Source organism: Garra rufa, chromosome 24 (genome assembly GCF_049309525.1).
Source record: "Garra rufa chromosome 24, GarRuf1.0, whole genome shotgun sequence".
In the NCBI taxonomy this organism is placed as follows: Eukaryota; Metazoa; Chordata; class Actinopteri; order Cypriniformes; family Cyprinidae; genus Garra; species Garra rufa.
In genome coordinates, this window is record NC_133384.1 from 29,073,291 (window position 1) to 29,088,064 (window position 14,774).

General features: G+C 36.5%; 1 protein-coding gene and 1 long non-coding RNA gene across 2 annotated transcripts in view; both read left to right on the plus strand.

The window, feature by feature from the left end:
• The first annotated feature begins 1,637 nt into the window (after positions 1 to 1,637).
• LOC141300766 (uncharacterized) lies at positions 1,638 to 8,211 on the plus strand. Its single transcript, XR_012342034.1, has 2 exons — positions 1,638 to 2,536; positions 7,029 to 8,211. It is a non-coding gene; the product is annotated as an uncharacterized lncRNA (long non-coding RNA).
• A 4,748-nt stretch (positions 8,212 to 12,959) lies between these two features.
• dpyda (dihydropyrimidine dehydrogenase a) overlaps positions 12,960 to 14,774 on the plus strand; it is a 277,186-nt gene continuing 275,371 nt past the window's right edge. The window contains exon 1 of the mRNA XM_073830591.1: positions 12,960 to 13,322. Within this exon, the coding sequence (XP_073686692.1) occupies positions 13,284 to 13,322 (39 nt within the window). The 5' untranslated portion in view covers positions 12,960 to 13,283. The remainder of the gene's footprint in view (positions 13,323 to 14,774) is intronic.

Genomic DNA, 14,774 nt, shown 5'->3' on the forward strand with positions numbered 1-14,774 from the left:
AAGGTGATTTTCAAACAGAAAACACGGTTTTGTGTTCACTTGTTTACATACAATGTATTTGTTTCGGTGTGATGTGTGACTACACACAGGTCCATAAATACTGTGTTTAATGTAAAATCGTTCAGGGTTAGTGAGGAATAAACAAGCGTGAAGTTAATGTGTGAAGTATGAAAGTGTCAAGAATGTAAAACAGGCCCAAGCCAGGTTGTACTCACCATGTTGATTGTTAATGAGATGCCACATTCATTTACAGCAAACTCTGGGATCCCTGGGGAAACTCCACAATGATACCTGATTCCTAAAATAACACATTTACACCCACAATTACATATTGATTGGCCTCAATGGTAAATATTAAAAATAAAACTGAAAACCGTAAGCAAACACACGCGAATGCTTGACAAACGTAAGCAAGCAGTATTTTACCTTAGTACTGTAACATTACATTTGCCTTTACAGAGTATTTTCATTTTACAAAATGTTTACTTAAATACATTCTAAATCATAATATCTTGGTTTTACTTACTTGCATTTAACAGTAAACATAAAATCTCCCTGGTTAGTTCAAACCGAAGACATCAATACCTGCTCAGAGAAGTAATAATAGCAACGTCTGATTTGCTAATGAATCATTCTTGTGAGCCGATTTCGGTCAACATGCTGATTTAAATCTGTTCGGAACGAGTCACTTGTTTACGATTCGCTGAACTGTGAGACATCAATAGCCTAGCTACCTGTTCAGAGAAGCAAAAACGACATCTGAATCGCTAATGAATCATTCTTGTGAGCCGATTTTGTTTTTCAGGCAACGATTCCATCACGATTCTGAATTAATTCGTTTGCAGCTCTTTGCTAGTCAACGTAATGATTTAAATCTGTTCGGAACGAGTCACTTGTTTACGATTCGCTGAACTGTGAGACATCGATAGCCTACCTGTTTAGAGAAGCAAAAACGACATCTGAATCGTTAATGAATCATTCTAGTGAGCCGATTCTTTAAGGTTCTTATTACTGATCGAATCGCAGTAAACGATTCAATTGCAAAATGAACTGATCGGCTTGCAGCTGTTCGCCGGTTAAGGCTAGAAGGGATACAGCTCTGACTGGGCATGCGCACATCAATCTAACGTTATTTATGTCACAATTTACAATAAGAAATCTGTTTTTGTATTATAGTAAGGGCTAAGTTTAAGGTTGGGGTAGGTGTAGACGTTAATACAACACAATCTAATAGAAAAATTAATTTCATTGTTAGTTTCCGGTAAGAACTGTATCCCAACTTACTGATTCAAATATCTTCAGAGCTAGTCTTTTGTTTACGATTCGCTGAATCGTTCTGAATCAAACCCAGTGCGAACTGGACGTTCATACAGAAAACGTTTTCGCGTTCTGCTTCAGCTGCGTTGTTGTTTATACTTGACCGTTTGCGTGTCGGACATGAATGCCGCTATTTTATAACGTGTTTTTTTTTTTAAATGTAGTTTAAAAGTTCAAGATTTAGTCTTGCTTATTAAAAATGAAAATCATATTTAGCCTATTATTCTATATATTCTATTACGGTAGAATTGTTTGCAGGGTCATACTACAGATGTACGGAGGGAAAGTGTTTTATTTTGAGGTCAAAACCAGGATTTTCAACCATTTAAAATACAAAAGTCTATTCATAACTATCAAATATATCATGTAAATGGCATAAAAAAAACAAAATACCAAATAAAATATATAATGGAAACAGTGGTCCCCTAAAGCTGTGTCACTGGTGTTACCATTTAACAAAAGCCTTTTATTTTGGAATACAAAATCACACTGATGACATCACTCGATTTCTCCTTCCTATTTCCTGAAGATCTAAGAAGCAGGCCCATAATAAGTCCACTGTCTCTTTTCAATTATCAGAAATTTTCTCATTTATCTCCTGATTTCATATGAAGCTTTTAGTTGACGTCACTGATGTGACCTACTTTATTGTTAGGGAACTGTAAAAAACTAGAGTACAAATAGATAAAACTACTTAATTTAGTAAGTAAACTATGATTGACAACATGTGGTTTGATAACTAGCAGCAGCCATTTTGTAAAAAACATTTTTTCATGAGAATTGTCACTGGTGTAACCTTCCTTCTGGATAAATAAATTTCCATTTTCCCTGATAGGGTCGGTTTTTAAATGATATGTTTATGCTTTCTTTACACATTGAAGTATATATAAGTAATCTTTGATATTAATAGTTCAATCTTTTACTTTGACAGTTAAACGTGTTTGCAATCCTTCACTTGTGTAGAGTATCTCATACCCTTGAGCTAACCTTAACTCTGGCTTGTTTTTCAGAATTGTTCATGCCGTTGATTTCAAACCGATATTTGGCTATCATTGGATTCTCAAACAGCCCAGCAAGAGCTGATGCCTCCCTCCTAAAGACTTTAAGGCTTCCAGCTGTCATTACTTTCTCTAAAACCAAGCAATGGACCGTTGTGAGCCAAGCCAGCACTAACCGGTATTTTCGGACGGGGGATGCTCTGAGTAGCCGGCGAACGAGGGTAAACCTTTCCAAAAACACAGAGGATGTTCTTATTTTGTATTGAATCCTAAATCTATTGTTTGATCTAATTATTCTGCCTCTAAGGCCCTTTTATCCCGGCCCTGCTGATGAAACCGAAGCGAAAGAGGAGGCAGAGTGTGTCTCCTGGTTGTTTGAGACATGCTAGGACATCCATAGCACAGAGAGATGAAGAGCGAGAGATAGAAAAAGAGCGAATAAAAGAGTACAGAGTGATTCAGTCACGTACAGCCCAGGCATTATCTAGCCAACAATAAAAGATTACATCATATCAGCTGGCATAATTTCTTCAGGGTCTTTTATTGATTCTTTGAATGGTGAGTGCAGCTGTTGAAAGTGTACAAAAGAAAGCCATTGTATTTACGGGATCACATTAGGATTTTATAGGCACACAGAAATGATTTGACGATTCAGCTTTCATTCGGAGGATGATCACAACTTTCATGTGCCTTTGTAACAGGTACACAACACTCCAATTATGCTTAATTCCTCTTTGCATGCAAGATGAGCCAGCACCCCTAAACTGAGAACAAAAATTGGACAAACTAGTGAGAAAATATATTACGGTTTATTGTTATACTCTCATCTGTCGCTGTTACAAATTCAAAGTAAAACAAGTGTTTTACTTTTACTAAACTGTAAAATAAATATCAGCTTTGTCCCAAATGGCACCCATGCAGTCCACATTTTGGTAGTGTAATGCCAAATAGAATTGGGTAGTATTCCGCAGTGAGGTCTAGTGTGAAATCAAGGGTGCAGTGGCACAAAGAGGGCGCTGTTGAGCATTCTATTTATATGGTAAAATGGCAAAATTTGCTAAATTTGAAATACAATGTTCATTGTCAATAGTTGGCGATGCATGAAGGACTGTTTACACACTTTCATGTCACTTTCAAACCAAGCAGCTAAAGAAGCAATGCAACAAATTTGCTTGATTAACTTTGAACATGAATGAAATCTGCACAGGTACCTTTTTTAAAACTCAACTTTATACTATCCCTGCATTAAAAAGATTTAGTTACCACTTGTAGTACACTTGAACCCACTAGTGTATAAAAGATGGGTTCAAGTGTACTACAAGTGGTAACTAAATATATTTTTTAATACCGAGATAGTATTAAAAGCACGTTTTATTCATATATGCATTGCTAAGAACTTCACTTGGACAAATTTAAAGGCAATTTTCTCAATATTTCGATTTTTTTGCACCCTCAGATTCCAGATATTCATATAGTTGTATCTCGGCCAAATATTGTCCTAGCCCACCATACATCAGTGGAAATTTAATATTATTTATTCAGCTTTCAGATGAGGTATAAATCTCAATTTCAAAAAATTGGTCCAGAGTCACATTTGAGTACACAAGAGCACATTAAGTACATTATGGAAGTGCACTTGTCGGTTCATTATGGGTGCACTATTTGGAATGAGGCCTTAAGGTCCTTGCACACTGAGTCCGAAATTTTCGTATGCGTTTTTCGTATTCGTCATCCTAAAAATTTCTAGGTCTTCAAGCAGTGTGGATGATTCTGTTGTCCTCTCTCTTCTTAAAAAGAAAAAAAGAAAGAGGAAATATTGGTTGCATCCAATCCTGAGATTGCATAGAGAGGAAGGAGAGTTCCTCCTTATCAGGGAGCTACAGGATTATCCTGAGCGATTCAAAGTTTACTTCAGGATATCAGTGGCTTTGTGCTGGGAGACGAAGTGGATCAACTTGTCAGACGTTATTCTGGATTTTGGCGTTCCCTTGCTATGGATGCAGAAAATGTAATCTGATCTGAATTTTTTTTGATGACGGGCGAAAGTTTCGAAGGCAGTGTGTAATTGTAATTGACACAACATGAGGTCATATTTATTATTTAACAAGAACCTTTAGTCATACAAGGACCTTTAGGGTGTGTTCACACTTATCATGTTTGCTTCGATTAAACCAAACTCTGGTGCGATTGCTCTGTTAGTGTGAGCGAACCCTGGTGCACACCAAACAAGCGGGCCGAGACCGCTAAAAAGATGGGTCTTGGTCCGCTTCCAAATGAACTCTGGTGCGTTTCGAATGAAATATGAACGCAACACGGACAAAATACTTCTAAACGAACCACGAACAGGAAGTAATGACAAGATGTGACGTTATCCGACATGATTTCACGAAGGGAACAAGCGGTGTATCCAAAACAAAACAAGCAGAGGGCAAATGTTGAGCAACTAGGAGGTAAAGTGCCTTTTATGAGCTCTTTGTGAGTTTGCAAGTGGTGAAAATAAAATCAAATGCAAATGACAATGAGTGCACTTAGTCTAGCAGATGGCATTAGGTGTATTCGACTCAAAGCGTGTTGAAAGTTAAGTTGAAAGCACATTTATGATTTGTTTGGAGTGTTCTGTGAGTTCCGCCACAAAATATACGTCATTCAACCCGACCAATCAGGTTGTGAACGTATCACTATGCCTTTACGTTTGGTATCTTTAGGGTCGCTGTCAAAAATGCCAGTGTGAACGCTAAGCAGACTAGGACCAAATATATCATTTTCCTTTTTGGTCCGGACCAAATGAACCAAACGAACCGAACTGGAAGTGTGAACACACCCTTAGTCTTGCTATTGCAACAACTAGAGAAAGTGTCCATGTATCAGCTGCGAAATTTCATGGGCAAAATGGGTCCATTGTCTATAATAATTTTGCAGTATAGCAGAGAAGTCATTTTCAAACCAAGCTGCCAAGCAAGCAATGTAGAGAATTCACTTATTTTTTCACTAATCATTATAAACGTGCCTTAGAAAAAACATGACTGGTGTGCATCTTAAGACAAAACCAAAGCACTGATATATTTTAAGTTCAGTCAATGCAAGATTCTTTTTTTTTTTTAAGTTGAAACAGCTCAGATATACATTTGAGTCCGGGACTAGGCCTAAGCCTTTACTAAATTGAAATTATGACTTTAAAAGTTGTAATTATGAGATAAAAAGCCAAAATATGAATTCAGAGATAAAGGCCTGGTTTTACAGACAGGGTTAGACTAAGCCAGGATTAGGCCATAGTTCAATTTGGACATTTAAGTCATTTTTATAAACATGTCTTAGAAGAAAACATGACTGGTGTACATCTTGAGACAAAACAAAGACACTGGTATATTTTAAGATCAGTCAATGCAAGTTTCTTTCAGTTGAAACAGCTCAGACTTACATTTTAGTCTGGGGCTAGGCTAAAACCTTGTCTGTGAAACCGGGGGGAAAAGCAGAAACCACAATTACTATTGACTTTTTTAAGTCATTGACTTTATCTCGTAATTATGTAAAAAATAATTAGACTTTTTATCACATAATTAATCACATAAAAACACCATAATATCACATTTTAATCTCATAATTTCAACTTTACCCCCCAGTTTCACAGACAAGGTTTTGTCTTAAAATGCACACCAGTAATGTTTTTTCAAAGGCATGTTTATAAAAATGGCTTAAATGTCCTAGTTGAACTATGGCCTAATCCTGGCTTAGTCTAAGCATTGTCTGTAACTCCAGGCCTACAAATCATAATTCCGACTTTTTAAGGCATGATTTTTTTTTTCTTACATGGCGGAAATAGGCTTCCGTAACTAGTGGCATAAAATGTCACATTTCACCTTTAAACTTAAGTTTTAAATGAACTGTTGTAAACTGCATTAGGTAACAGGTTAAACCCATCAAAGTCACTAATGAGTATGAACAAGATGGGCGGAGCTACTGAGGAATTTATTGATCCATTTGGGGGTTTCTGAGTGACTTAGGACAAGGGGTCTCACACTCCGGACTGCACAAATCAAGGTAATTGTGATTGGCTCAAGCCAGAGGTCGATGACTGATTACTCCGCTGAAGAGCAACATCTGTTCTCTGCCAGTTGCCGACAGATCACTTTGATAACGTTTAATTATGCAGAGGGTCACTGGACCAATTAGATTACTGCTCAATTACTCCAGAAAATGGAATTGATAAGAGAGGACAAAAACATTAATGATTTTGCAAGATTGTTGCTATGTGTGGAGAGATTTATTACCCGGCGAGGATGTAAATCTGTATGGGTTGGATTTGTCCTCGGGGCACGACAAATTCATGCAAAATGCACCGGCAACTGGGGATTAATCTTTCATAACAAACAGAAAAATGGTTTCGTATTTTTTGAACATACTTGAATATAAATGTTGGAAAATGAATGAACATGATATATGTACGAATGTTTTAGTCGAATCTAATGCTTGAGAACTGATTGTGATGAATACTGTACATGAAAAATATTTAACGCCCACATAAACTAACAGAAGTTGAATTTATGAATTTATGTAAGTCTTGTGCAACTATTACGAAGTGCTTTATTTTTCAAGGTTGCATTCCTGTCCTTTGAAATAACACAAAACCAGAAGAAGCTGAAAGCACACATACACACACACACACAAATCTTTTGTGCATCTCAGAGACTACTTGTGTTGTTTCGCTGCACTCAGGATGGATAAAGCACATGGCGGGGACGCTGCCCTGGTGGGACAGGAGGTAGAGACGCAGAGGGGAGCAACTTCACCTGCTGATCACCTTCAGTCTGACCAGTGGATTGGACATGTCTGATAGCCCATCCAATTGATGGGAATGGGAGAGAGAGAAAGGAAGAGGAACCTGATGACAGTTCCCTGCAGAGATGAAACTCCTCAGAAGCGCTCAGAGAGAAGATGACACTTCATACCACATCATTTGATAGGATTCAGAGAGGGTTATGGATCCTGTCACACAGCCAAATGAAGTCGAGGGGAAAACCGAGTCCCTGGGCTCTTCTCTGCTCCAACACCAGCCTGTAAATATCATGCATTATTGATGGGATGAAATTTTCAGTCTTGTTAGTTTTAAAGCTGACAATATGCCAGGCAAATTAAAGATGTGATGTTTGGTGGCATGTATGTAAAAGTATCTTCTAGATCAAATGTATGCAGTAATGAATATGCAAACGAGGTCTTGTTACTATCTCAGTTGTTTCTCCTAGCAATCAATGCAGATATTTGCTGAAATATCAATCTTTTTCAATACTTTTTTCAAATTAGACAAAAATCTAAGAATTTAAGAATCCAAGAACCTTTTGCCATTACAAAGAATCTTTTGTGCAATTGAAAGGTTTCATGGATGTTAAAGATTCTTTAAGGAACTATCAATGGCAACAAATAATCTCAATGTGCACTCAAATGCTTCTTGGCAAATAACATTTTTAATTATCGTCAGTCGATAATTAAGTGAAACAACCAAAACAGCAAATTATCCTGTTTATAATCTAAAAATGGAAGTAATATGAATTATTATAATAGTATTTATTTTTCTCAAAAAAAATTTTTTTTTTCCAACCTGATTAGAAAGTGTTCTCCTTTCCAAGTAATAAAGTACAAAAATATATTAAAAAACCTCAGTGGATGGCAAAATGCCTGAGAAATTTTAAAGGCGAGAACAAGCGCATTAAATCACGGATTATTCCTGACGTGTGAAACGGTCATTTGGGAATTGGATTTGACATGGTCATACATGAAGCAAATCCTATTTGAAGCTAATCGTTTTAAACACACTTCCAATGCCAAAAACCTGACAATGCAGTCTCCCACACACTGTTCGGAATAATGTTGTTGAGACAATAAAGGATCATGCATTTACTCAGCTGATTGTGAACGTTCTTTCATTTACCGAATAAATGCCAGCATTTATTTAGCACCACAGCGGTTCCTTGTCTGTCTGTATGTGGACGGAGACATATCTATATGCTCACTCACTCAGTAAATGTTGCTGAGGCCCATTATGAACCATCTAGATTATCATAACATTATATTACAAAGCAGTCTTTCACCTCATGACCAGAAATGGCCTGAGCAGCGAATAATCAGAAGTGTAATATTGAGATGAGATCGGCTCTCTAGTGCCGATGCCTGTGAGGAAAGATGGCCTCTGTCTTCAGAATGACAGGCAGTATGGGTTTAGAAATGTTTATCTAGCAAAAACAAGCCATATTTGATTTTTCAGCTAAAAAATAAATATATTTTTATTTATACTGCCCACTAAGAGCTTTTAGGTCACTGTGTTGCGGTGAGTGATGAGACATCCCTTCACAAAGACAAATGACCATTGCTGTGGTCAATTACATTTTACACAGAAATGGATTTCATTGGCTGTAAAAGTTAAATAAAATTGGCAGGAGTGTAATTAGATTGGTTTGTTAGCTAGCAAGGTTTTCAAAAGAAATGTAACTGAGTATTATTAGAAATCAGAGTAAATTCTAAGATTTTTGTGGCATTCACTCACCCTCACGTCGAAACAAGCCACTATTAGTGTCTTTCTTCTTTTAAACACAAAAGAAGATGTTGCCGGTAGCCATTGACTTCCATAGGATGGGGAAAAAATCAATGGCTATGGAAGTCAATGGCTACCATCAACTGTTTCATTACCAACATTCTCCAAAATATCTTCTTTTGTGTTCAAGAGAAGAAAGAAACTCATAAAATTGAGATCAAAAATTTTCATACACATTGGTCAAGTTAATAACTTGACCAATATAAGAGCGATCATACACAATGCATGTTATTTTTTATTTAGTATTGACCTGAATAAGATATTTCACATAAAAGATGTAGTCCACAAGAGAAAATAATAGTTTAATTTATAAAAATGACCCTGTTCAAAAGTTTACATACTCTTGATTCTTAATACTATATGTTGCCTGCTGTTCCTTAGAAAATTCTTTTAGGTCCCACAAATGATTTGGTTTTTTAGCATTTTTGTGTATTTGAACTCTTTCCAATGACTGTATGATTTTGAGATTCATCTTTTGACACTGAGGACAACTGATGGACTCATTAGCAAATATTTCAGAAGGTTAAAACACTCACTGATGCTCCAGAAGGGAAACACAATGCATTAAGAGCTGGGGGTGAAAACTTTTTGAATTTGAAGATCAGGGTAAATTTAGCTTATTTTGTCTTTAGGGAAACATGTAAGTATCTTAAGTAGCTTCTGAAGGGCAGTACTAAATAAAAAAAATGGTATTCAGTCAAAATAAGAAAACTGCACACATCTTCATTCTGTTCAAAAGTTTTCACCCCCACCCCCCCAGTTCTTAATGCATCGTTTTTCCTTCCGAAGCATCAGTGAACGTTTGAACCTTCTGTAATAGTTGCGTATGAGTCGCCCTAAGTGTTAAAAGAGGACAACTGAGGGACTCAAATACACAAAAATGCTGAAAAACCAGCCTTTTGTGTGACCTGAAGGATTTTTCTGAAGAACGGCAGGCAGTTTAACTTGTTAGGACAAACAAGGCACTCATGAACAGCTATCACTAAAAAACAAAAACATCAGGTAACAACACAGTATTTAGAATCAAGTGTATGTAAACTTTTGAACAGGGTCATTTTTAAATATTCAGCTATTATTTCTCTTGTGGAATGTGAAATATCTTATTCAGGTCAGTACTAAATAAAACATAACATGCATTTTGTATGATCCCTCTTATTTTGGTAAAATAATGAGCATTTTGTAGATTCTGCAAGGTGTATGTAAACATTTGACCTCAACTGTACATGTCTGAAACAAGTGGAGGGTGACTAAACAATGACATAATAAAATTTCTTGGATGAACTGTCTCTTTAAACACCATTATTCGAGTACTATACATTTTTATTGTATTGGTGGCCAGCTGTCAGTGGGTGAGGCCTGACCTGATCTACAACCAAGGCGAGAAATACAAAAAAAATAACAACAACAAACATGGCAGTCCTGTTTAAAATGCCAAGTCACTCCAGACTTGCAGTTAACTGTCTCACTGCTGCAGTATCGACCGCAATAACTGTGCTGCTTTTCAGAGTCACAGTCACACATTCTAATTATTTGCCAATAAACACACATATTGTCAAGATAAAAGCCTACAGAACAAAAGATGACTGAAATGATCAATATAAACAATCTTTTGTAAAGACGTTCATTTTTAATACGATTTCAAACAGCATCTCAAATCAGAGATGTTACTTCACCTTACTACTGTAGGTTAGTCATTATATTAGTGTTATTGTTTTGGTAAATATACACAGCTCACTGTAATGAGCCACAGATCAAGATGATCAAATGCTTTGAAAAGCATGCATATCAAAAATGACACAATATTCGATGAGCAAACATTGAGTCACTGTACAAATGGAGGTTAACATCCTCTGCTGCTTGCATTACAAAGAACTGGATCACCACTGAAACACTATCGGACTTGCAGACGCTTCTGTCACAAGGTGATCGATACAAGATGTGTGTGTTGTACTAGATCTAACAAGCCCTGCTGTTAGGGATCATCTGCATTTTACGGGCTTGTCTGAGGGATGAAGGAAAAACAGATTTGTGTGCACTAAACACATGTATTTTATATGCATGCATAATTACTGTGATCATGTCGACTTGAATGCAAATGCTTGTAATTTTCTCTACTTACAATAACATTAAAGGTAGTTTTATGGGAAAATTGTTTTGCAGGGGTTTCATTCTGTAAATAATTGAATATGTTTATGTCATGGCAATGTTTCTCATTGCAAAATGCATACTGTTTTACATACTATTTGTTTTTTAATACACAGTTTACAAGTTAACTCATTTAACTTGTGATCTTTGTAAGCAATGTATATTTTGAGTGGAATAAGTGTCCCGTAAGAGCGGGCACATCCATTTGCAAATTTTATAGGTCTATTTTTAGCTGTACAAAACAGTGCCTTTGCTGCTTGATATTGCAAACTGGTGTGCTTTACCATGTTATTTTAATGTATTATCTTAATTATGAACACATTGGTTTGTAGTGCAAACAGTTTACTGTTTACTGCACATTGCTATTCTTCTCATCATTTCCCTAATGTGACCTATTAGCCTAGAAACTACGGTGGCCGACAGAGGCCAACGCGCTGCAAACAAGAAAACACATGCAAACAGAAAAAACGACAACAAATTAAGAAAACATCTTCATCAGTTTGACAACACAGGCGCTGCAAATCCTCGCAACGCAAACACAAATACGGAAACGCGCTGCAAATTCTCACAACACAACCAAACTCAGAAACGCGCTGCGAACACACGGAGGGGCTGCGAACACACGGAGGGGCTGCGAACACACGAACGCGCTGCATATAGCACGGACCACAACGGAAATGTTTCAGGGGGACCTCAAAAAGTGACGAACCCATCTGGGACCTGATTATTTTTTCAGTGGCTGTTGGTCAGAGCAGAGGTGTTATCGGTGAACTATCGCCTTTTAGTGATAGTATAGTATCACTTAAAGGTGATAGTGATATAAATAATCAGGTAATATAGTGATATAAATAATCAGGTCCCAGATGAGTTCGTCACTTTTTGAGGTCCCCCTGAAACATTTCCGTTGTGGACCGTGTTATATGCAGCGCGTTTGTTAGTTTGCAGCGCCCTCGTGTGTTCGCAGCGCGTTTCTGAGTTTGGTTGTGTTGTGAGAATTTGCAGCGCGTTTCCGTATTTGTGTTTGCGTTGCGAGGATTTGCAGCGCCTGTGTTGTCAAACTGATGAAGATGTTTTCTTTATTTGTTGTCGTTTTTTTCTGTTTGCATGTGTTTTCTTGTTTGCAGCGCGTTGGCCTCTCTCGGCCACCGTAAGAAACCCCATAGTAATAGTTAAACAAGCTTTCAAAACACATTGCAGCTCAATAGAAACGCTAAAATGGCTGCAAAACTAAAAAAAAAAAAAAAATAGTATATGTGACCCTGGACCACAAAACAAGTCTTAACCCAGCTAACAATTTTTGGTTCCCAGAACGTTCTGGGAATGTTAGCTTTTGGTTAGCTTTAACGTTCTCTCTAGGTTGGAAAAATAAAACTTCAAAATAACCTGCAGGGAACGTTCTGGGAAGGTTCTTTTCAGGTTAAAAAAATAAAAATAACCTGCATTGAATGTTCTGGGAAGGTTCTTTTCAGGTTAAAAACTAAAAATAACCGCAGGGAATGTTCTGGGAACGTTTTCTGTAGGTTATAAAAATTAAACTAGGATGTAGTAGTTGTATATGGGTCAAAATGACTGGATATTAAATAAAGATCATGTTCCATGAAGATATCTAGTAAATTTCCTAAAATAAATATATCAAAACTTAATTTTCGATTAGTAATAGCCATTGCTAACTTGATTTAGACAACCTTAAAGGCGATTTTCTCAATATTTTGAGCACCCTCAGGTTCCAGATATTCAAATACAAACCATACATCGATGAAAAACGTATTTATCTCTTGTTATCCAGCTTTCAGACAGTGTATAACTCTCAATTAAAAAAAAAAAGACCAATACGATTGGTTTTGTGGTCCAATGGTCAGTGTGTTTACATTTGTCCCCGTCTTGACATGACCAAGACCTGCTAGCAAACACGGCGTCCTCTGTGCGGTGTGCAGAAAGTTAGCGTCAAACAAACTTTATCTGCCGCCTTAAAGACCCTCCACAGATGCCCACCAGCCCCTCAAGGAGCTCTAGACATCTTATGCGGTTGCTTTAACTGTCAATTCGATGTCGCAGAGGACGATTTTCAGCCATTCTGACTATACGCGAAAGGATCCTGTAGTTTCGCAAGAAAGCTGACTAGTGAACTCTGGAAGTAAACCTATAACGTTACGCCTCGAAAGCAGGACTATCGTCGGAATACAAACACTTTTATTCCTCTGTCTTCATTTCATCTTCCTTCGTTTTGATTTGAGAGAAACATGGCTCGAATGCTGAGCAAGGAGCTTCCGGATATCGAGGTATACACTGCGTATCATATCATAAATGCAGCCGTATTGTTCTATTGACAGGCTGATGTGCGTTAATATGAATCTGTGATACTAAACATTAATGCAGTACTTGGTGAAAGATGGCTCGTGTTAGTCGCATTTTCCTGTGAAAATCCTCAACTCTTTAAATATCTTTAAATAACTTTATGAATGTCCATAAGTTTCCTTTAAAAGTAGCTAACCGTAGTCTCGTGTTTACATTGTTGATTTTCTAGAAGTATTAAAGTTCAGACAGTAGTGGGTGTTTCAGGTCAAAGTTTCTTCTTAAGTTACTTATTGTAACAAATGTCGGTTGTTTTGCATTCTTATATCAGTCTTTCATTACAATACACTTTGTCTACAGTTTTAACAAACTGTTTGCAGTGCTCAGTTAACCCTTTGTGCAACATTCAAGCTGTGTATGTGTGTTTGTAAATGGCTGTGGTGAGTAGTTCATACTGTGCAGTATACACTCTGTTCTGCATACTTTTTTATTTAGTATGTGGGTGAGTGCATAGTACAACACTAAATATATAAATATTTGTGCTGTGATTTACCTTTAATTTGTGAATTACCTTGCATCTTTTATTCAGAAAGTGACATTCATTTTTAACTTTTTTTGCACTTCTAACACTTTTAATTATTAAAATTTAAACATTTAACATTAAAAAAAGCCTTTCCCTATCGATTCCAGATAAATTTCACAATACCAAAGCAAAAACTAGCCTAATATTTTATTGGAAATAACATTATTTAAAAATAATTTGTGTATATTAACATATTAAAGTGACAGACAATGACTATTGTAGCCTTATATAAGTATTTCTCAATGAAGTAAACTTTGCTGTAAGTATATGTAAATATTAAAGTAAACATTCAGAAACAAAGAACTTACATTGGAACTGTTTCTGAGTCTTTCTGTTTTAACTCTTATTAACTTGAAGTCTACACAAAAAGTGTTTGTTTTTCTGAAATTGTACTCTGTTAAGCAATCCAAGATTGCATTATTGCATCGCTTGCTCACCACTGGATCCACTGTAGTGAATGGGTGCCGTCAGAATGAGAGTCCAAACAGCTGAGAAAAACATTGCAATAATATACAAGATATCCACGACACCAGATCAATTACTGTCTTGTGAAATGAAAGCTTTTTATTTATTTATATGTATATATATTTTTTTTCAATAAAAAAGTCATCATTAAGACAAATTTAACTTTTAAACTGCTGCTTTCAGCTAAAATAGTCGTAAGCAATGTTGGAGTCCTCTATCAGTGAAAAATGGTCTAGTCTGAATCAGAAGATAAGTCCAAAACTGTTCTAAACTAATATATTGATGTATTTTGTTGTTAGACACCATGCAGCTTTTCACTTTATGAGAGGTTAAATGATGGACTGGAGTCATACTTGTGAATTATTGTGAAGATTTTATCAGCTGTGTTTGG